Below are 25867 nucleotides of genomic sequence, written 5' to 3' on the forward strand. Positions count from 1 at the left end.
TGGCATCTTCTTCCAATTAACATGTTTTATTTATTTATTTTTTACATGTAGTTATTTCCTTTTAAAGAGTCTGCATGATTACCCTTGCTCTCTTGTACATATGGAGAGTAACATTTTGGATACTTGAGCTTCCTGCAAAGAAAATTGCTTTTATTAGATATGCATTACATTAAGCGATCCGATATAAACTGTATAGGTCCAATATAAACTGTAAGGGTTGTTTGAAAAGTTTGGTAAAAAAAAAGTTAAACATTTTTTTTTGGAAAAAATCACCTTTATTTCTCAACAGTCTCCATCAAGGTCTACACATTTGGTCCAGTGAGTTTCCAATTTTTAAATCCCATCTAAAAAGTAGGATTTGTCAAATTGTGCAAAATAGTCATTGACAGCCTTGATGACATCCTCGCTTGAGGAAAATGTTTTCCCACCAAGCCAAAGTTTTAAGTTTGGGAACAAGAAGTCACACAGGACCAAGTCTGGAGAATACAGTGGATGTGGAACCAATTTGAACCTCAATTCGTGCAATTTTTCCATTGTGACTGCTGATGTATGGGACAGTATTGATGAAAGAGCACTTTTTTGTAAGCCAATCTTGGCTGTTTTTTCTTCAGTTCTTCTTTTAAACGGTCAAACAATGACGCATAATAGACTCCTGTTATTGTCTTACCCTTTTCCAAATAGTCTATCATGATAATTCCTTGGGAATCCCAAAAAACAGTGGCCATCACCTTCCCAGATGACAAAACATTCTTTGCTTTTTTCAGTGCTCTTTCATTGGGCATTGTCCACTATTTTGACTGCTGCTTGGGTTCAGGTGTGTAGTGGTGGATCCAAGTTTCATCTACAGTCATGAATCGATACAAAAAATCCTGAGAATTGCAATTAAACATCAGCAAACACTGCACTGAAATGTCTTTTTGCATGCATTTTTGATTGACAGTCAACAATTGCAGCACCCATTGTGCACACAGCTTTTTCATGTGCAATTTTTCATGCAGGTTATTATACACCCACTCAGTTGAGATGCCTACAATCTCAGCAATCTCATGCACTTTCACTCGGTGGTCTTCCATAACGATACCATGGATTTTGTCAATCTTTTCCTTCGTAGTGACCACACTTAGGCATTCGGAGCACGCTTCATCTTCAATGGACTTACGACCACTTTAAACTCATTTATCCAAAAATAAATAGTCTTTAATGCTGGTGCAGAGTCCCCATGAACTGCATCTAACTCAGCTTTGATCTGTGCAGTCATCCACTTCTTCAAATAAAAGTGTTTTATCACTGCATGAAACTCGTTTTTCTCCATTTTTATGAAAAATATGAACATAAATATTTAAATGTTTGCAAAACAGGACCTACACATGGCACATTGCTAAAATTTTGCCAGGGTCATGAAAAAGATGATATGTGCCAACACTGGTATGAATGAACGAACTGTATCACCATCTATTGGAAATTTACCAAACTTTTCAAACAACTCTCATATATCTGAATCTTACATTCAAGTAAACAATTTGGTGTAGTATAAATTGTCCCATTTAAATGAAACAATCAGAATGGATAAACCAGACTGAGTCTTGTTTATAACTACAGTTTCAGTAAGTTCATTCAGACAGATATGAAGTTCTTAAATTTTGCTTTACAGTCAAAAGAATGATAAATGACAGGCGCTCCCATGATTACCCTTGAAACTATAAAAACAGAGTTTTGGAAAGTTTTGCTAAAAATCAGTGTCAAAAGAACCCTCCTCTCTAGTGTTGGCTTCATGGCTACAAAGCTTATGAGTAATGTCAGATTCCCAAGATTTCACTTAGTAATTTCTTGAGCTTATTAATTTGGCTTCATTCTCCTACAAATAATCTTATAAAAGTGGTCATGAAGTTGAAAGGGGTAGCTTTCTGGTGTAATCCATTATGACAAGCATGACAAAGGTTTTTTACCTTGTCAACCCAAAGGATTACAGTTATTAGTTAAAGAAGAAAATTTTACAAACAAGTTAGGGAACTGCTTTAGATTAGCCCATTTCTACAATGCTAGTCACCATATTAATGGTATCTTTGCTGGAAAAACTTTCCAGTAGACCTTCCTGTTGAAAATTAACAAATCACGCACTAATTATCTAATTCATTTGATAGTGAAAACCAATACTTATCTTCTTTTCCTTGATAATACCTAAGCCAGATAGTTGCAGACACAAGGCATGTTATCACTGTTGAATATGGAAAAGGATAGTCTGCTCTTAGGAAACATAAGGATTGCTAATATTTTAGATGCATGGCATAAAAGTGGTGTGAAAATAACATGTAGCACTATCTTTTCAGATGTGTCCAAGATATAGCAGAATATGAATAGTTTTGATAAGATCTTTGATGTCAAGATGGGACAGGAAAGACAGAGAGTATGCAGCATTTTATATATTATAACAGGGTTGAACTCACTGAATAAAAAGACACGGTATACATAACTTGAGTTCTTTGGCATCAGCTGTATGACTGGAATAATAACCCTATCCCTGTGTGCTGCTGGTAGTTTAACCACACTACCGGCCAAGATGTCAAGGTTATCATGGATGTGAAGTGCATATTAAAATTATAATACTATTGATATTGCATTGAAATATATGATGGATATGAAGCGTATGAGGATACATATTTGATCCATAATGACCGGTAAGGTGGTTAAAGGACATCATACTGTTGAGATGATAGTATAATTGTTTTGGAGTATACACCAGCCTTACTCAAAGTGTGGTCTGTGGGAGAATTTTAGTATATAGATAATTTTTCTTAGTTTGTAATTTTTTCAGATATATCATACAACATATTAAAAATTATGTCAATCAAAAACTTTTACAAAATTCGTTTAATTTCATTATAAGCATTTACCACACGCTATATATCTCAAAACACTGTATATTCTTTAGCTTGAAAATTCTTCCCATTAATATAATTAAAATATTTTATACTTTTTAATACGAACTTAATTCCTCAAATGCTTAAACTTGAACAAACAAATACTTCACAAGTATCTAATTTTTTTTTGGTAAAATTCACAACATATCCCATTCCTATTCCAATTTTCTGCTGAGTTAATTATGCCAACTACTCCACAATTTTGCACTTAGCAGCACATAAAAAGCTCACACCTAGAGGTAAAATATGACCTATCAGTAAATGGTGGATTATGGGAGCTAAGTGGGTCAGAGAGTTATATACTTTGTCCAAGTGGGCTGCAACCAGAAATATGAGAGATACTGCCCTAGTACATTTTTGCCCTGTTGTGCACGAGCTATCATATATGAGAGAGATAAACCAAGGAGTCCGACAAGGATGTCTCCTCTCAGCAAATCTTTCTAATATCTACTTAAATGAAATAATAATAAAATGGAATAAAAATTTACATCAAGGAATTAAACTTTCTCCTACAGTAAACTTAAACACTCTCCTCTTTGCTGACGACCAAATAATAATTACAAATTCTGAAGATAAACTACAGAAAACCTATTTTAGATCTAAATGAGATATCCAAAGATTATAGTATGATAATATCAACATAAAAATCAAAAACTATGGCCTTTAAAGGACAAGTTCCAGCAAGAACTAAAATAGTAATAGATAACAAGATCTTCGAACAGGTGAATTCATTTAACTACCTAGGATGTACGATCACATATGAAAAAGAAAAAGATATAAACGTAAAAACTGCAAAATATTTAAAAATAACAGGTGTAATTAACTCTATATTTAAACCAAACCTAGTTCAAAAACAAACCAGACTAAAAGTATACAATACATTAGCACTACCAGTCTTAATGTATGGAAGCGAAATCTGGACAATAAAACAAAAAGACAAAGATTAACAACAGCAAAAATGAAGTTTATGAGAAAAACTGCAAAGCATACCCTATTTGATTACAAAAGAAATTAAGAAATTATGAAAGAATTAAACCAAGAACCATAATAGAAAAAAAATTAAAAAATATAAACATAAATGGATGGACCACGTTCAAAGAATGAAAACAGAAAGATTACCAAAACAAGCCTTAAAGTACAAGCCATTAGGAAAAAGAAAACCAGGACGTCCTCTTAAACGATTCAACGATGACTTCTAAGGCTGGAAGGCCAGGCTAGGCCTAAATCCTTGATATGCATGATGATGATGATGACTGCCCTAGTGCATGTATTTACTTTCTATAAAAAATAAATAAAAATAAAATAAAAATTTAAAGATATACTTACTAATGATTAAGAAAGGCAGAGTCAGGAAAAATTTTCCAAAGTGAAAGTGCATTTCAGGATACTAGGTGTTTAAATGCACTAAAAAGAATCTTGGGATCAAAATAATAAAGACAATATACATAGTGCAGCCAGGCTAAGTTTGAGTGTAAAGCTGCAATGATGATTTTCTTCTCTAAATATTCTATACAGAAATTGGAAAAGGGAGGGAGGCAGCTCATCTACCAGCCTGTTTATTTTTTCCCTTTCATATAAAATACAAGCACAAACTGATAATCTAAATACTTCAAAAATGTCAAGAGGAAATATGGAAATGAGACTGAATAACATCTAAGAACAAACTCCATTCTTCACTAACACATCCAGGATTATATATAACGTGTGCTAGCAATATTAAACAAATTCTAAACCCACCCCAACTCAATATCACCAGAGTTCTAGATCGGTACTATCAACATAAGAAGATTGAATGGCAAAGAAATGGAGCTAGCTGAGGAATTGGATAAGTACCAGATCAACATAATAGGGGTGACTGAAACAAAAAAGACAAAACTAGAGAGATCTTTCTGAACAATAAATACAAAATATTATATTAAGGCAATGACAAGCAAGGAAAAGAAGGGGTAGCCATAGTATTCAACACTAAATACAAGGCAAATCTTCTTGAATGGCAGGCAGTCTCGAGTAGAGTGATGTGGGCAAATATCAGAATGGGGAACTGGACAATGAGACTAATTTGTGCCTATGGTCCCACAAAAGGTTCTACTAAGGTAGAAGTGGAGGAATTTTGAGGCTTTAGCGAAAGTGGGTCTTTGTTGGGGGATCTAAATAGCAGGGAAGGAAATGATTGTCAGACATGCAGAAATATTTTGGGAAAATTTGGAGAAAAGAACAAAGCTAATAATAATGGCAAATACTACCTGTTGGATTTCTGCTCAGGACATGGATTGGTTATTACTAACATCATTTTCCAACATAAAAATGTGCAAAATTCACATGGAGAGAAGAGGCAAGGAATAAGAAAAGTCTGTCTCATTGACTATGCTATTGTTGACAGTGATGCTTTCTCCCTGGTGCAGGACACTAGAGTGTACAGAGTATTTGAAATTGGAAGTGATCACCATTTAGTCTTGAGCAGAATAAAATTGAATTTCATATTGAAAAGAACATGTAAGAAATTTTAAAGGAAATAAAAGTTGAGCAGCTCTCAGATGTGAACTGTAGACAAAAATACACAAACATGATTGAAGAAAAAGTGAAAGAGTTTGAGAACAGGACCCAAACTTTGATGATTCAGTGAAAAAGCCATGAAGAAAACAGCCAGAGAGGCATGTGGTGAGGTTGTCTGCAATGATAGAAAAATCAGAACTCCATGGTGGACACAGGGAGTTAAAGAAGCAGTGAAGGAAAAGAAGAAAGCATATCAAAAGTTCCTGGCAAATAAGTCGGCATGTGATCTTAAAGAATACAGAGACAAATGTAAGAAAGCTAAACACTGTGTAAAATTATCTAAACAAAAGTCATGGGAAGACTTTGGTAAGAATATAGAAAATAAATATCAAGAAGGTGGCAAGATATTCTGGAGGTTGTTGAAGAAGCTCAGAAATGGAGGAAAGAGTGTTGTAAAAGGAATTAGAGATGATAAAGGTGACATCAAAATTGGAGAAAAAGATATCATTGAAGTATGGAGTAATTACTTCAAAAAATTGCAAAATGAGGCATACAGTCAGGAATACATATCCATACGTGAAGTAGAAAAAGCCATCAAAAGCTTGAAATGTGGAAAGGCAGCAGGAATAAATAATATTTTACCAGAAATGCTCAAGTATGGATGAATAAAAGTCTTGCAGTGGCTGCACTGTATAGTTAAGAAGGCATAGACAGAGGGATGAATTCCAGATGATTGGAGCAGAGCTCTGATAGTATCCCTATATAAAAAGGGAAATATAACTGAATGTGAGAATTACAGAGGGATTTCTGTACTGAGTGTTCATGGAAAGATTTACGCAAGTATACATGAGAAATGGTTGAGAAGGATTGTGGAAGAGAAGCTTGGTGAAGAACAAGCTGGTTTCAGATTTTCAGTTTATGACAAACAGTTGAGAAATCATAGAAATATAACAAAGATCTGTATTTAAGTTTTGTAGATCTGGAAAACATATGACAAGGTGCCAAGAGAGAAGCTATTCAAAACGCTACAGTTGTATGGTGTCAGTGAGGCATTATATCAGACAATACCTAGTCTTTATTTGAGTTGTAAGTCAGCCATTAGAATTGAAGGAAGCACATGAAGATGGTTTAATGTTAAATCTGGTGTCAGACAAGGATGTACATTATCCCTTGTGTTATTCATTATCTATATGGATCACATTATGAAGGAGAATGGTATTTAAACCTGATATCAAAATGGAAGATATTAATGTCAGCTCTTTGTTCATATGGATGATGTTATACTTCTAAATAAACCCACTACAAGTCTGCAAGATTCCCTGACTAAAATGAATAACTGTTGTAATAGATATGGTACGAAGGTCAGCAATATCAAGACAAAGACACTGAAAATTGGCAGACGCACTGAAAATATCAACTACACTGTGAATGGAGAACCTATAGAACAAGTAAAACATTTCAGCAATTTGGGCACGATTTTTAGTGAAGATGGTAAATTAAATATGGAAATAGACAACAGAATCAACAAAGCTGGTATGATAGGAAGTCAACTGAATAAATTTATATGGAATAAGAAAGATTAGTCAAACCACTAAATTAGCTGTATACGAGACAGTGTTCATAACAATTTTAACTTATGGATCTGAGAGCTGGGTCAGAAGTAAAACACTTGACCAAAGACTAGAAACCGCAGATATGAGTCCTGAGAAAGATTATGGGCATGAGCAGATGGCATCAATGGCAATATCATATTAAAAACAAGGATATTGAGAAAGAACTTGACATGGTCAGCATCCAGGAATGCCTTAGAGCTAATCTCGGGTGGTATGGTCACTTAAACAGAATGGGAGAGGAAAGATTAGCAAAACAAGCGTTCTCTGCCAGGTTGGTAGGAAAAAGACCTAGAGGAAGACCAAGATATAAGTGGATTGATACAGTAAAAAGCCTTAGAAGACAGAAATATAAGATCTGATAGTATTGACAGGTAACAGACTGATTTGGAGGAAAACTGTAGATAGGAAGTTAGTAATGATGTAAATTTTTCATCTGGTACCATCATATCATGCACACTCCTTGAGGGTAAATAGCAGGAATTTGATGATGACCTTTTGCTGGCAACCCTGCTACTAGGGACAGACAGGAAGATCTACACATTTGTCATGTACAACATAAATACATTTGCTGTCACTATTACTGCAAATGAACACTAGCAGACCACATGTCAGACACCTGTGACAGAATTAAATAGAAGAAAACTATAAATACTATGCAGAAGTCATTACAAATTTGAGGGACTGTTTAAAATCAAGATCGGCAATGAACTCTCTGAATTTCAACAAGTATGCATTCATTTATAAAAAATTTAGAGTATGGCATTTTAAGACCACCTTCAGCCGTACAGCTATAAACTACTTTAAATCCAACCCTTGAGGATAACCTGATATGATGTTAGTTCTTTTATTAGTGCTGTTATGTCAAAGATCACTGAAACCAGATGTGCTCATTTCATGAATGAATCTCTTATTCATGTATCTAAACAAACCAAATGGTCCAACATTGAATGATGTCTACAAAAAGTCACAATGTGTATTGAAGAAAAGATAGTTGCTTTCTAAATATCAGAGAAGTCTAGCATTTTGACATCATGCGTATTAATTATTGCTCTACCCAACTTTGCATCATCAGCAAAAAAATGAACAGTTCCTCTCAGATCTTTTCCTATATGATGAATGAACAAATACCACTAGTTAAACCCATCCCAATATCATTAACATACCAATTGAACAATAATGGTCCCAAAACTGACCCATGTGGTATATCACTAGTGACCTTTATCTTTCAGGATACTGCACTCCCATATACAACCTATCTGACAGACATTGATCCAACTCAGAAGTCTGTTATCCAATCTGTTTCAATTTATTTAACAGCTTATTGTGTGGCAGTCTATCAAAAGATTTTGCAAAATCCAAGTACACCATGTACATACATATTCCCTGTTCAAGGTATTTGTCACTTGTAATAGTACATATATAAGTTAGTAAAACATTATCTCCCTTTAAAAAACTCATGCTAATAACCAGAGAATACTGCTGTTATCAACCCATTTCTGCATCCTACCTCTCACCAATCTATCCAGCACCTTTATCACAGCTCTAGATATACAGACCAGCCTATAATGTGAAGTTAGAAGAGCCTTATCACCACCTTTATGCATTGGAACAATATTATCCTCCTTCCACTCCTTGGAACCTCTCCTGTTGCAAGACTTTTATTAAACAGGCAGGGCGATGCTATTGCCAATTCCCTGGAACATTCCCTTAAGACAGGTGATGATATGTCATCAAATCCTATTGCCTTATTGACATCAAGTTTATTTCCTCAATACCTCTTGCTCACTCACAGTTAACCTATCCTCTTCTGTGTCCTCTACACTTAAGTTCCTCAAGATTCCACCCTGATCAGGATGAAACATCCTTATAAATTGATCACTGAATTCCTCAACAATGTCTTCTCCAGCAGTTACCATTCTACTATTTTCATCCATTAACATCATCTTACCATGTTCATTCTTCCTTTTACTTGCCACATATCTAAAGAACTCTCTAGGGTTTTTCTTTGTCTGATTTACCAATTTCTGCTCATACTCTACTTTTGTTTTTCTTACTAAGTCACTCTCCAGGCTTGTTTTTTATACACTTCATGTAACTGGATATTACCATTATTCATCTAGTACTTCCTCCAAAATATCTTCTTTTTCCAGATTTCATGTTTAAGCTCCACATTCATCCATTTTACACCTACCTTATTCAGCATTTAAGCTTTCAGGATACATTCACACACTGATGCTGTTATGCATTTCCTTACTGCTCAATGAGTATCATAGACCTCTCACCAGCTTAATCATTTTTCTTTCTCTCTCCACCACCTCCTAATTCCAAAAAAACCCAGGTGACCATACTGTGCACAGTAGTCAAGATGTGGTCAAATATTGGACTATTTGGCCAAGGTTAGCATACCTACTCTTAAACCAGCAGGCTGTGGGTTTGAATCCTGCCTTGGGCATGGTTGTTTGCAATTGCCTTTAGGTGGGAGATGTCATATTGCCTGGTGTGAAACCACCACCCTGCTTATTGGAGACCAACTTGGTGCAAAATGTATGCACTATAACTTTACAAATAACCTTTTGTGGGTGAGGGCAACATAATAAAAAAAAATCATGGCGTTATAAAGAAGATAATATCATCATCATCATCAAATTCCTGATATATACCTTCAAGGGGGTTTACAGGATATGATAGTAATACATGAAAAATTTACATCATTATCAACTTCCTATCTACAATTTTTCTCCAAATCAATCTATTACCTGTCAAGATATTAGATATTAGATACCCTTCAAACATTGTCAGATCTTATATTTCTATCTTCTAAGGGACTTTTTACCATATCAATCCACCAATATCTTGGTCTTCCTATGGGTCTTTTTCCTGCCAACCTGGCAGAGAACACTTCTTTTGCTAATCGTTCCTCGCCCATTCTGTTTAAGTGACCATACCACCTGAGATTAGCTCTGCTAATGCATTCCTGAATGCTGACAATGTCAAGTTCTTTCCTAATATCCTCGTTTTTAATATGATATTGTCACTGATGCCATCTGTTCATGCCCCTAATCTGTCTCAGGACTCTCGTATCTGTAGACCCTAGTCTTTGGTCGAGTGTTTTATTTCTAACCCAGCTTTCAGATCCATAAGTTAAAATTGATCTGAGCACTGTCTTGTATAATGCTAATTTGTCTCTTATTCCATATAAATTTATTCAGTTGATTTCCTACCATACCCGCTTTGTTGATTCTGTTGTCTATCTCCATATTTAATTTACCATCTTAATTAAAAATCGTGCTTAAGTAGCTCAAATATTTTACTTGTTCCATAGGTTCTCCATTCACCATGCAGGTGATATTTTCAATGCTTCTGCCTATTTTCATTATCTTTGTCTTTTTAATGCTGACCTTCATACCATATACATTACAACAGTTATTCAATTTAGTCAGGGAATCTTGCAGACTTGTAGGGGATTTATTTAGAAGTATAACATCATCCACATAAAGCAAAGAACTGAGATTAACATCTCCAATTTTGATATCATGTTTAATACCACTTGTCTCCTTCATAATGTGATCCGTATAGATAATGAATAACAGAGGGGGATAATGTACATCCTTGACTCACACCAGATTTAACATTAAACCATCTTCCTGTACTTCCTTCAATTATAACTGCTGACTTACAACTCAAATAAAGACTAAGTATTGCTTGATAATGCCCCATTGACACCACATAACTGTAGTGTATTGAATAGCTTCTCCCTTGGCACCTTGTCATATGCCTTTTCTAGATAGACAAAACTTAAATACAGATCTTTGTTATATTCCTATGCTTTCTCAACTATTTGTCGTAAAGTGAAGATCTGATCCTGACAGCCTCTATTTGGCCTGAATCTTAACCAAGCTTTTCTTCCACAATTCTTCTCAACCGTTTCTCAAGTATACTTGCATAAATCTTACCAGGCACACTCAGTAGGGAAATAACTCTGTAATTCTCACATTCAGTTTTATTTCCCTTTTTATATATATGGGTACTATGAGAGCTCTACTCCAATCATCAGGAATTTGTCCCTCTGTCCAGGACTTCTGAACTATGCAGTGCAGCCACTGTAAGACTTTTATACCACCATATTTCAGCATTTCTGGTCGAATATCATCTACTCCTGCTGCCTTTCCACATTTCAAGCCTTTGACAGCTTTTTCTACTTCAAGTATGGATATGTATTCCTGATCGTATGTCTGTTGAGTGATTTTTACCACTGTGCTATTACTGCTTGTTTCATTTAGCAATTTTTCGAAGTAATAGCTCCATACTTCAAAGATATCTTTTTCTCCAGTTTTCCTGTCACCTTTATCATCTCTAATTCCTTTTACAGCATCCTTTTTTCCATTTCTGAGCGTCTTCAAGAACCTCCAGAATATCTTGTCACCTTCTAGATATTTATTTTCTATTACCAAAATCCTCCTATGACTTTTGTTTAGCCAGTTTTAAACAGTGTTTAGCTTTCTTACATTTCATGTTAAAACATTTCTTACATTTGTCTCTGTATTCTCTAAGAGCACAAGCTGACTTATTTGCGGAACTTTTGATAAGCTTTCTTCTTTTCCTTCACTGCCTCTTTAACTTCCTGTGACCACCATGGAGTTCTGATTTTTTTATCCTTGCAGACAACCTCACCATATGCCTCTCTGGCTGAATCAATCAGTGTTTTCTTCAGGGCTTGCCACTGAATCTCCAAGATTTGGTTCCTGTTCCCAAACTTTTTAGTTTTCTCTTGAATAATGTTTGTGTATTTTAGTCTACAGTTCACATGTGAGAGCTGCTCAACTTTTATTTGCTTCAAAACTTTCGTACATGTTCTTCTTTTCAATATGAAATTCAATTTTATCCTGCTCAAGACTAAATGGTGATCACTTCCAATTTCAAATCCTCTGTACACTCTCGTGTCCCTGCACCAGGAAGAAAACATCACTGTCAACAATAGCATAGTCAATGAGATTTTTCTTAATCCTTGCCTCTTCTCTGCATGTGAATTTGTGCACATTTTTATGTTGGAACATTGTGTTAGTAATAATCAGTCCTGTCCTGAGCAGAAATCCAACAAGTATTTTCCATTATTATTAGGAAGATAATATCTTGCTATCTTTACTTAGCCATGTGTTCATCAATATCAATGTAATCCTTTGAGCTATTTTTACAGCTTTTGCAGTATGTTCTCTGAACTTCAAATCTCTACCCACCATTACCCACAAGATCTCCAGCCTTGTCAACTTCCTATAATCCAGAACTATCGATATGATACAAAGTATGTAATCTTTTCATCCCGAAATGCATTATGTTATATTTTGCAACATTAAACTGACAACCATTGTCCTTTGCTCACACTGTTAATTTATTTAAATCAATCCTGCATGATATCTACATGACCTTTATCACTATTGCCCTCCTCAGTTTGGCACTCTCAGCTAACAACGAAATATTCACTGTAAATCTTCTGCTATAGCATTAATATATTAACTATAGAGTACTGGCCCTAGTACAGAGCCCTGGGACAATCCACTAGCCACCCTCAACTGCCTTGATTCCACCCTCTCTGATGTCCATCTGCACCCACATTCATGCCACCAGCCTACTATCCATTCCCATTTTCTCCATTCCCAGTTTTTCCATTTGGTATTGTCAAATGCCCTTTGCAAGTCCAGAAGTATCATGGTGTAGCCATTTCCTTCATCCAGTTCTGTTGTCACATTATAAAATGTGAATAAATTACTAACACAGAACTGATTCTTTACAAAACTCATGCTATCTCTAGAGTACCATATTCCTATCCATTCATTTTTGAATTTTACCTTGAATCAACACTCCAGGGATACTAGCTGGTCTGCAATTTGCTACTTCTATCTTGACCCACTTTTATGAAATGGAGCTACCTTATCCTCTTTCCACTCTCTTGGAACCTTCCCAGAGCTGATACTTATATTAAACAATTTGTCAAAGGCACTACCAGTTCTCTTGCATTCTTGTAGCACATGTAAATACAGCAATCCTTGCTGTATTCACTGAAAAATCTGCACTGATATAGGGACAGAGTTGAAGTTCAGAGGACAATACAAAAGTGGACAAATAATTCACGGGATCACTTGAATACTAGGAGGACATAGAATGACAAGTAGGAATAAGCAAGCTATTCTCTTTCTTTATAAAGCTTTGATAAGGCTACAACTGGACTGCTATGCACAATTTTCTGCCCCCCCCCATCTTTTAGGTGATGAGAAGTGGTTCAGATGATCCAGAAGCAAGTGACTAAAATAGTAAACCTACAGAAAGAAAGCAGACTGTGGTCTGAAGGTCTGTGACTTACAAACTTTAGATCATAGGTTCCCAGACCCCAGACCAAAGACTGGGAATATGATTTACCCATCAGTTCATTAGACATCAACAAATGACGGATGGTCACTCAGATGCTCAATGATGTGACACACCAGTCCTTGCCATCTGCTTTTATGGAGGTTTCAACTCTCTGAAGATCAATCACTCCAGACACACCATCCATCTCATTAACAGTCTACCCCTTCCTCTTTTACGAGGAACTCTGCCTTCTATTACCGATTTGAGAAGAATACCTTCCATAGTTTCAATGTGTCCAAAATATTTCAACTTTCTTCTGTCAATATCCTTAAGGAGCTTTAAAGTTCTACCAATCCTATCTAGCACCCATCCATTTGTCTGCCTTTCAGCATATGATATCCTCAACAGCCTTCTGTAATACTACAGCTGAAAAGCAGCTATCATTTTTCTATCTTCTTTAAGTTCCAAGTCTCACATCCATAAGTCACTGTTGGAAAAACAGCTGAATCCAAAATCCAAGGATAAAAGTTCTTTCTTCCAGACGATCTATCCTTCTAGAAGTCTGTAATTCTTTTAGCCATTCTTCTGCATCTTCTGAACAGCAATTTATTAACATTAATAATGAAGCACAGTTACTTGAACTTACTGACTTCCTCAATTCTTTTCCCATAAAGATACACTTGTTTCTAAGAAGATTCCCGGTCTGTATTTCCTTTGAGAACCATAAATTTTATTTTGCTAGGATTGAGCTGAAGTTCTCTGTTCTTACTGAAATTGTTAAGAATTGGTCCTAGTCCTTCCTTGTCATTACAAAGGAGTACTGTATAACCATCATATCTCAGATTACTAATCAATCTACCACTTATCCTAATATCTGTCTGGAAGAAAGAACTTTAAGACCATAGATAACATGTAAGTAGACATCCTTGCTAACTCCATTTCCAACCTGAAGCCAATCAGTGAATCCAACACCTGTTCTTACTTGTTAACTGTACAAGTTAGCTATCATGTTGAGGAAAACCCATTCTTTTCATTACTTCCCACAGTTTAACATATTAAACATAGTCAAAAGCTTTAGGGTAGTCTATGAAACATATTACCACAGGGAGTCTAAATTCTTTATATTTTTATATGATCTGTCTAAGCCAAAGGATCTGATCTCTGGTACTTTTACCCTTCCTAAAACCTGCTTGTTCCTCAGGCATCTTTGACTCAACTTTGGCCTTGATCCTATGTAGGATGATCTTTAATAAAATCTGGCTTGCATGAGAGATTAAATTGAGTGTTCTATAGTTCTTGCAATCCTTCATATTCACTCTTCTTATGAAAACCAACTTCTTCCAATCTCTAGGCAAAAATCCTGTATCCCATATCCTTGTAATCAATCTATGAAACACTCTTATCCCTTATGGCCTTAACTGTTCTTTTAGCCTCATGCCTAAGTGGAGGAGTTTCCAAATTGAAATTTTTCTGGTGAGGGGGCTCCTCCAATTTTCTTTCTTTATCTTCTCTGTTGCACAGTTTCTCACAATATTCTTTACATCGATTTTGATTTCCATTCCATTTCTTCTGTTACTACTCAGCTCCATTCTTATCTTTTAATTCCCATTCAATTTGGTATCAAACATGTTTATATCATGCACTAAACGAAACATAATTTTATATTTGTGCCTCCTCATCTGGAACATCTCTTCACATTTATGAATCTAAAACATTTCAGTCCCTGTTTCTTTGTTTCTCCAACTGCCTTCTTTCGATTAGATCCCGAGTTGAATCTGATATCCATGGGTCTCTTGGTCTTCATTGGGCTGAGATACTTCTTGGCTGTATCCTGTATTATTATTTTGACTCCTTCCCAAAGCACCTGGGGGTGAATTCTCCTCACTAATCTCAAAAAGATTACAAGTGAGTTTATGGTGCTTCTGTGAACCCATTATGAATTACTTTGACATCCAGTATAGTGATTATGTCTGACTTGGAAGGTTTCAGCATCATAGTCTTACTTTGACTTACTAGCTGACGGTCTGTACCACAGTCTGCTCCAGAACAAGTATGCACATCAAAGATGCTGGTCTTCCACCTTGGAGAGCCAGAATGTAATCAATCTATACTCAAACATCTATGAATAATAGATATCTGAGTATAGGCCCATTGTAGGTGTTTCTAGAAGCAGGTATTGGTAATGAATTGGTAATAACTAATTTGTTAGCATGGGTGAATTCCAACAGTTTTTCGCCATGGGTGTTATGTTCACCCAGACCAAACATGCCACACTCAGACCTAACACTCATACTCTTTCCCACTTTCGCATTAAAGACCTAAAGCATCAGGTCATTAACAGGATTACAACCAAGAAGAGTTTTTTGCCTGAACTATCTTCAGTATCACAGCTGCCCCATGATGCTTTGAATCACCTCCTGAATGAACAACTAGTTTGAAGCAACCTTCTCCATTCCATCTGGTCTCTGTAATTCCCATAATTTCAATTTTATACCTCTCCATCTCTTTATAGACAATATCAAGAATACCCATCTGTAGACCTCACACATTCCATGTGCATAGATAAAATTCCTCTATACGATTAATCCCATACCTTCCATATTTTCTTGTTCAGAATATTAATGACTTTTGTTGGAGACTGTGATATAATTCTCAAACAGGACCCTCTGTGTAAGCCCTGAACTTGGCTCTGATTATTCTGTGCAATAAGTGATGCCACATGAGATGTATTATAAAGCACAACCATATTAGCATTTTGGAGTGAAGAAAAAACTGCAAGAAAAAAGGTGGTAGGGATGCAGAGGCTCTTTCCAAATATCAGGGAAGTTTTGGCCCCCAATTCATCCCACATTGGCCAGGTGGGCTGGGACTTTTGCCTACTAGATGCAGCATACTCCTCTGCACAAGACGAAATAAAATAGTAAAATAGGAAAGATTCACCCCCTAGTCCTTGAATACTCTAAGAGCATCAGAGGAAATAAACAAGAAGTAAAGAAAGAAAGAAGGGGAGTGACCAGTCTACAGATCATATAACAGATGTATATTAAATTAAGTAAGGCATGGTCCAGTATCGGGTACCTCAGGTTTGCCATTCCCATACTCACCAAGTGAGCCCTTGAGGAAGGGAATATTAATAAAACATAAATTAGTAAAGGAGTTTTAAAGAACAGTACATGTTAATGAAATCTTTTAATACATAACTGGATGGAACATAAAGAAAAAACAAGGCACCAACCCCCTCAAATTGGTGTAACAGTGAGATAAGCACTAGTCTTTTTTACTGGGATAATGATAAATGAGTGTCTTGCTGGCGAACAAGTTGAAGGAGAGGTATTGTAAAATCTTTCATGATATGTAACTTATCATGTTTGCTTTTACATGTGGTTTAAGGAGATTGCACTTAGAGAGATGTCAATTTTGTCTATAATAATCTTGTATTTGTGATGACTTAACCATGAGCCTTTTGTTAAAATAATGTGGCACATTACATCATTACGTGATGCTGTTAACTCATGTCCGTATATAGCAATTTCAAAAGATGCATGAAGTATGATGTCATGTTTGGATGTCCATATATGACCACATATGGAAGTTTCGGGAGACAAGCACATGCATACAACAGAAGTCTGAGCCTTTACAGGGTGAAATGTCGAAAAGGACTTTGTCTTAGGTTTCTCAATCTTCTCTTACCTGGGTCTGCCGCCATGTGAGGTCCATTGTTGGTACTTACCTGGGTCTACTGCCATGAGAAGTATTGTGTCAATCATCGGGACATCTCACCAGGAAAGAGCTGCACACTGCCGCCATGTTAAGGGTCCAAAAGGGCATAAAATAACTGACGACTCGGACAAAGAAGAAATCTGGCAGGAAATCAAACACGAGCCAGCAAAAGGAAAGAAAGACAAAAAGGAGCACTTTCATGTGAATAAAAGATTCATATAAAAGGCGGTGCTGAACAAGAATTGTAAGGTACTTATATATGTGATATTTCCAAGCAAGAATATACATCATGTGTGTCTGCTTATGGGTATAATAAGATTGCGTAATTTAACTGAAATAAGCTCCAAGGTGCATCTTAATCTCAACTGTGTATAATTTATTGGAAGAGTAAGAGGAGTACAGTACTGGATAATATAAATTAATATTGATTTAAGCTTGCTCAAGATATGCTTTGTTTTTCAGTTTGTGTACATATGACTAGCAGGATATTCTAGATTGTGATTTAACTTTAAGGGAAGAAACACATAACTAAGTCTGAATCAGGAAGAATTGAAATTGACAAAGACTTGTAATGTAATTGTCTATATATATATATATATATATATATATATATATATACTAGAGGGGGGACTGTCCTCTGCCGGCTACACCCCTCCCGAGTTCCGGGCTGGTAAGACAAAAAAAATTCCAAATTTCGGCTTATCTTTTTATATATAGAGAGGAGATATATGTTAATGTGGATCAGACTGTGTAAATATTCCTTTTTGATTTAATTAAATGGTTTGTGACTGGACTGATTCTGTCAATGCACTATCCTGAAAATTTCAAAGCCGCATAAGATAATGTTTAAGTGATCAATAATTATGCCACGACTAATTAAAGGTAAAGATTAAAATAATAGAAGAATGCTAACAATATCTGCTTTGTTTTTAGTTTAAAATCTTATAATCTCTCAGTCAACATATAGTCTGACTGGTGCAGTCGTAAAACAAATTTGTTAGACTATAGAGTATGAGAACATAAGATCTAATAGAAATAAAGAAATGGCAGCAGCTGATAGTTAAGACAGTCAACTATTCATGGCAAATCAGGGTAATAGAAATACAGAATGTTTAACAGTATAATAGGTCTAGTGTCATTAATGGTCTGTGTGTTAAGGCTTAAGCGCTACGGACATCATGTTTAAGGTTTAATGGAATATTTACAGCACTATAAAAGGATTAAAAAACTAATTTTAATGCTTCCAATATTTCATCTGTCACTGAGACATCTTCAGAGATCACATCTACAGACATCTAAACCTAATCTGATAATTTTAACAGAGCTTCAGCTAGCAACCTAAATCACTACTGTCACCTCAACTTTACTAAGTAACTGTAGGTAATCAAGATTCAGACAAGCAATGAAAAAAGTCAGAGTGGTTGCCAGAATTTGGAGAGTGCAGCCGAATGGGACAGGGGCCCATTTAACCCTTGTCCCATTGAGCCAGAACAGATCATAAAATGGTGATTTAAGATTTATGCCAGATTTGACAAATGCACAAGCTCCACTTCTGTAGTGGAAGAAATTATGGAGAGAGTGTAGTTAGTAAAGTTGAGGTGACAGTGGTGATTGAGGTTGCTAGCCGAAGTTCTGTTAAATTTATCAGATTAGGTTTGGATGTCTGTAGGTAGTGGTGCACATCAGCTTATTATAGTTAAGACTAAATATTAATGAAAAGGATGTGAAGAATTTTTTTTAAAGTTATTTATTTGCTGTTGTTATTTGTGACCTGCACAGTTGATTATGTTAAGAAGTTAAATAGTCGGGACATCATAGTATGAGTGAGATACTGCACTTGTAGGCATGTATTCCTAACACGAAAAAAACTGTCTCCTAATGCAAAAGCCTCTCCATTCGACTGTGTGGAAAGGAGAGTGTTTCTTTTCCTGGAAGATGGAAACAGTTTCTTAAGCAGTTTAAAAAGTTTCACTATGAATACCACTATAGCTGAACACTCAGTCAGTCTCATACAAAAGTGGCAGGGTTTTCCCTCCCGGGATTTTCATCTTGCAAAGCAGACAAACCAGCCATTAGAACACACACAATTGACAAAAATACTACACTGTCCTAACAGCATGGGTTACTTCAGCCATAAATCCAAATCAACCAACTAACAAGGCATGACTTAGGAAACTGAGTGGCAGCTAATTATTTCACTAGTTGGTACTCTTTTACCTTCTGATATCTGCAGGTTTAATACTTTGTACTATCTATGACTAGTAGAATAGCTGCTATTTAGCTATATAGCTAAATCCTCAAAGGGGGTTATATTTTAGATGGCCAAACAAAACATGGTAACAGTCACTTCAAGCCTTCATTAAGCTAACATAGTGTTTCACCATGAAATAAATGTCATCAAACTTTGATGGTCTTCATCAAACATCCAGATGACCTAGATACAGTCAAGTTCTAATATATTACATCTAGAGCAGCCCAACACCAAAAATGATTGGATGCAACAACAATAACATTCACTGATAAAAATTAAATCATATTTATTATAAAATAGTTAACTTAATATCTCTCATACTACCTTCCTCTTCCTTGGTTGTAACTACAGAATTCTTTTCATCTTGAAGTGCTGTGTCCCATTTCTGAATAATTAACTGAGCTTCAGCAAGTAATCTTTCTTTGGCAACTCCTTTAATGTCAATCAAATAATTCACAAGAAGTTTGAAGTCACCTTTAGGTATCTAAAACAAAAGTAAATTGTTTAATGACTGAAAACTAAAATGATAATTTTATAATTTCTGTATCTAGAAAAGAGCCACAAATACAAAAAACACCAATACAGAAACACAGGTCCTAAAAACTAAATGGCTTTTGCCTTCAGTCCTTGACAGTTAACTGTCAAGTAAAGTTTACTTGAAAAGTCAGTAAAACCACCATAGTATGGCTCTGAAAAAAAAAAAAAGCTACAAACAAAAAATTCAATATCAGAAATGTATGCACCAAAAACACAACCAAACACATGCCTTTAGTTTGCAGCTAGAAGAATGTTTGGTTGTGTTTCTGGTATTCTCTCCTCTTGTAAATTAAAACACTAATTAAACATGTCACCACTAAAACAAAAGCACATTCAAAATAGTACATCCAACCCATTTGCAGAAACACTTACAAAAAAACAATAAAAAATAATAACACCATCTTCAAAGGAGGGGAAAAAAAATTCACAAAACATTCCTCAGTAAACAAATAAACCAATAGACAACATCACTTCTGATGACATCAATCATGTGCCACATAGATCATGTTTTATCAACTTCTTGAGTATCAGAAAGCAGTAGCCTTTGTCTGATGCTACAACATTATTAGCGAAAACTGGATATTTTTTTAATGAATCTGGGAGGAGAGGGAAACAAAAATTACTGAAGATAAAAGAAACTAATAAAGAAAAGGTTTTAATAGCCATTTAACAGCTATTAATATTTTATTAGCATTTTAATAGCTATTGATTCCTGAAGATATAATTCACTAGTTGCTTTTATCATAGTGATGCAGAATTGTTTTTTAAAAGATGAATTACTACAAGCTGATTTCTGCTGTTGGATTATAGCTGATGTTCTTTGGTTAATGCTAGAGAACTCATGCATGAGTGATCAGCATGTATGAAGTGTATGAATTACAATTCTGCTTCATATATTCAACAATGGCTTACACTATGCGAAGAGAAAGATGTAAGACTAATAATATGGGTGAAGTTGCAAATTCATCAAAAGACACACCAAAAGCAAAAATCATGACAGGAAAGTAAGCAATACTGCATTATTCATTCCATATATAAACGTACACAATAAATCCAATGTTTGAATACACCACGATGACAAATGTTTTGCAAGTGGAAACAGAGAACAAAAAACTAGTAAATTCCTAAATAGAACTTATATTTTGGTTTTATTATTTTCAAAATATATGGTAAAAAAAGCATAAGTTACCTTATTACTTGTTACCTCTGAGTTCAAGCTAACAAGTAAGTTAGCTTGGGCTCAGAGAGAATACAAATAAAAATGTAAGAAAGTGAAGTATTATGTAAAACTAGCTAAAGAAAAGTAATGATAAGAACATAGAAATCAAATATCAGGAAGATAGCAAAAATATTACAAAGGCTATTAAAATAGTCGAGAAATGGAGGAAACAGTAACTCAAAAGGAAACAGAAATAATAACAGTAACATGAAAAATGAAGACAAAGATATTCTAGATGTCTCAAGTGTTTTTTTTTTTTTTTATGTGGCTTGACCCATGTAAGGTAAGGTTATGTGTACCTATAGTACATTCATACCATGGGTACACATGTACTATTTACATTTTATTGATTTTATATATATATATATATATATATATATATATTCATAACTCCCTTTTAAAACAGTTAAAACATTATAAATTATGGAATGAAAGAATAATAGAAGCTAGAATAAAAATAGATAGAGGCTATTTAACAATAATTGGTTTATATACCCCAGAAGAAGGAAGAGAACAGGATAATATTGATTTTATATAATCAGCTACAAAACATATATAATAATATAAATAAAAATGATTACATAATTTTAGCAGGAGACTTAAATGCAAGAACTGGAAACATGAAAATTAATAATAATATAGGAATACATGGAGAAAATACTCTAAACCGGAATGGTAAAAAATTGATTGAGTTTGTAGTTTATAATAACCTAAAAATAATGAATTCCTGCTATAAAAAAAGACATACATAAATATACTTGGGCAGCAAGAGGATGGAAATCAATATTAGATTATTTTATATTAAATGAAAAGACATCAAAATTTTCACTAGATGTTAGAGTTCACAGAGGATATGAAATAAGCAGTGACCACTTCCTTGTTAAAATAAAATTAAGATTACCACCTAAATGGCTACAAGTAACAAGAACAGAAAGAAAAGTTGAAACATTTGTTTATAAAACTAGACTATTGAATGACACAAATGTACAATGGCTATATGAACAAAGAATTAACCAATATCTAGATAAAATGAAACAAAATGAAGAAATAGAATGGCTTAATATAAAAACGATACTAAATGCAGCAGCAAATGAAAGCTTAGGAAAGACCAAAAAATTCAATAAAAGGAAAAAACTGAAGATCTGGCATGATACAATCAAAGAAGTAATCAAAAAAAAAAAAAAAGAAGCTTATCACAAATGGTTAAGCAGTAAAAGATTAGAAGATGAAATAGAATATAAAAGAATAAGAGCCATAGCTAAAAGAGAAGTCAGAAAAGGACAGAGAATGATGGAACAAATTTGTTTCTAATTTAGAACATGATTTATATAAAATAAGACCCAATGTATATAAGATTTTGAAACACTTAAATGCAGATACCAAAGAAAACAAAATTAAACACCGAATTGAAATTAGAAGAATTTCTAAATTACTACACAGAATTGTGGACAGACAAATATTTTAAAAAAGACAACTGGCAAACAATTAACGAAAATGAAATAACTAAAGAAGAATTAGAAATCAGCCTGAAAGAAACAAGAAACGGAAAATCACCTGGAGAAGATCAGCTAAATTCAGAACTATATAAATATGCAGGAACAAGATTCAAAGAAAGACTTATTATTTTTAAATAAAATTTATTCAATTGGTATCCCCCCCCAATAGAATGGAAAAAAGCAATTGTGATTCCTATCTTTAAAAAAGGTAATAGAGATGACCCTAAAAACTATAGAGGTATCAGTATACTAAATTTCCGTTACAAAATATATAGCAGAATCTTAAATAGCAAACTAATGAAATATTTCGAAAACTTTTTAGAAGTACAGAATGAATTTAGAAAAGGACGATCATGTATAGACCCAGCCTTTTGCCTAAAATTAATAATAGAGAAAAGAAGAGAATACAATTTAGAAACACATATTGCATTTATTGACTTTGAAAAAGTTACAAGAAACATTATTTAACATATTAAAAAGACAAATACCAAATAATATCCTAAAAGCTATCACAAGTATATATGAAAATAATCAAACATAAATAAGATTAAATCTGGAGCTATCATATATGAGAGAGATAAACCAAGGGGTCCGACAGGGATGTCCCCTCTTAGCAACTCTTTTTAATATTTACTTAAATGAAATAATAATAAAATGGAATACAAATTTACATCAAGGAATTAAACTTTCTCCTACAGTAAACTTAAACACTCTCCTCTTTGCCGACAACCAAATAATAATTACAAATTCTGAAGATAACTTACAGAAAGTTATTTTAGATCTAAATGAGATAACCAAAGATTATGGTATGATAATATCAACAGAAAAATCAAACTCTGTGGCCTTTAAAGGACAAGATCCAGCAAAAACTAAAATAGTAATAGATAACAAGATCTTAGAACAGGTGAATTCATTTAACTACCTGGGATGTATGATCACATATGAAAATGAAAAAGATGTAAATGTAAAAATTGCAAAATATTTAAAAATAACAGGTGTAATTAACTTTATATTTAAATCAAACCGTTCAAAAACAAACCAGACTAAAAGTATACAATACATTAGCCCTACTAGTCTTAATGTATGGAAGCAAAATCTGGACAATCAAACAAAAAGTCAAACAAGGATTAATAACAGCAGAAAGAAGTTTATGAGAAAAACTGCAAAGTATACCCTATTTGATCACAAAACAAACAAAGAAATTATGAAAGAATTAAACCAAGAACCAGTAATAGAAAAAATTAAAAAATATAAACATAAATGGATGGAACATGTTCAAAGAATGAAAACAGAAAGATTACCAAAACAAGCCTTAAAGTACAAGCCATTAGGAAAAAGAAAACCAGGACATCCTCACGATTCAACGATGATTTCTAAGGCCGGAACAGGCCATCCTGGGCCAAATCCTTGATACGCATGATGATGATGATGAGATATATATATATATATTTAATATTTTGATTTATTGTTTTAACAGATCCAGAAACCTTGCTCTAGGGACTAAATACGAACTTTCTCAAGGTGTTTCAGCCCTAATAAGTGGGGGACGTAGTATCATACTAGGTGGTGAAATCCATGTAAAGACATTCACAAACATTCATACCCACAGCAGTTGTTGGTTGCAAATGATGTGATACTCTTAAATAAACCCAGTACAAGTCTGCACGATTCCCTAACTAAAGTGAATAACTGCTGAATAAATTTGGGATGAAAATCAGCAAAAAAAAAAAAAAAGATAAAGGCAATGCAAATAGGCAGAAACACAGAAAACATCAGCTGCGTCCAGCATGTAGAACATTTCAGTTATTTAGGCACAATTTTTATGAAGATGGCAAGCTAAACATGGAAACAGATAAGAATTAGCCAAGTTGGTGTGGTAGGAATCAACCATATAAATATGTATGGAATAAAGAAAATAGTCAAAATGCTAAACTGGCTATGTACAAGACACTGTTCAAACCAATTTTAAATTGATCTGAGAGCTGGGCTAGTTGGGGAAAATAAAAAAAAAAAAAAAATCACAGACTGCAGACCGGATGTGGAAGTACTCAGAAAGATTAGGAGAGTGAACAGATGGTAGCATCATATTAAAAACATGGATATTAGGGAAGACTTCACATTATTAACATTTAGGGATATTACAGCCAGTCTCACCTGGCATGATCATTTAAACAGATTGCAAGAAGTCACAGTTGTTGTTGTTGAATACCGCGATTTAGGTGGATTGATACATTACGAAATACCTTAGAAGACCAAAATATAATATCTGATAATACTGAAGTCCAAACAGAGAGATTAATTTGAAGAAAAGAAATTGATAATAATGCAACATTTTCAAGTAGTACTATCATAATATCCTGTACAATAAAAATTTATATTCATTGTTAGTTTTCTGTGTATTCTTATTAAGTATAAAAAAATACAGATAGATATGCAATATACTGTAATAACAAAAAAAAAAAAAAATGAAACGTCTTGAAAACGTTTGATCATTTCGGCACTGGGAACTGTATTAAGTCTCAATGGTACTACAGACAGACATGGGGAGCAAATTAAGCATATTTCGGACACTTACTTGTTCTTTGTCCCAAATGTGCTTTAACAACCACGTTTGTTGTATCTTTTTAAAGGACCACGCTTCTTTACATGAATGATATAAATGAAGATAAGACAAAGCATGTGCTCTTGCTTCTAATTTGTCACCTTTTTTTTCAGCTTTTCTTTCTTTCTTTTGCAACCTTTTTAACCTGTTCTTTTCCCTTTTCCGTTCTCTATCTTTAATAGTGTTTTTCCGTTTATTTTCAGAGTGTGAATTTTTACTTTCTTCATCGATATTATCATTATTATTATCAATATATACTTGTATATTATTATTTACAACGGTTCTTTCAGAGTCTGTAACAGCCTCATGTATGGTATCCTGGCTGTTTATTTTAAATTTGGAAATGTACTTACGCGAATTTTTGAGAACTGCTTCCCTAGAATCTTTTACACGGCGCTTAGTTACTTTCATATCAAAATTTCAAATGAAGTCTCTAATTACACCACTTAAATTAATCTTCACGAAACGCAGCATAACTTGTAGAAAATCTACAACCATCAAATTCGTATTTTCACGAGTGAAAAAAAAAAAATTCGGAGTGAGTTAACGAGATTATAATCTCCAAACTTTCAATGTCAGTCATCATCCTTATACAAATAAATAAAATAAAATAAAAACAGACGGGGAAAATATTTCCAGAAATTACTGAATATGAACAATATTCAATAATTTCTGC

The 25867-nt window shown here is 34.2% G+C and overlaps 1 protein-coding gene across 1 annotated transcript; it reads right to left on the reverse strand.

Annotated features, from left to right (window-relative positions):
* LOC150097246 (uncharacterized) lies at nucleotides 1–25867 on the reverse strand. The gene is made up of 3 exons (XM_090407509.1): nucleotides 25165–25867; nucleotides 19662–19821; nucleotides 1–132 (listed from the first exon to the last, which is right to left on the reverse strand). The coding sequence occupies exons 1-3, from the start codon at nucleotides 25600–25602 to the stop codon at nucleotides 62–64; spliced, it is 669 nt and encodes a 222-aa protein (XP_090263635.1). The 5' UTR covers nucleotides 25603–25867; the 3' UTR covers nucleotides 1–61.

This window comes from Typopeltis vanoorti, chromosome 17 (assembly GCF_054136105.1).
Source record: "Typopeltis vanoorti isolate ZY-2024b chromosome 17, IOZ_Tvanoo_1.0, whole genome shotgun sequence".
In the NCBI taxonomy this organism is placed as follows: domain Eukaryota; kingdom Metazoa; phylum Arthropoda; class Arachnida; order Uropygi; family Thelyphonidae; genus Typopeltis; species Typopeltis vanoorti.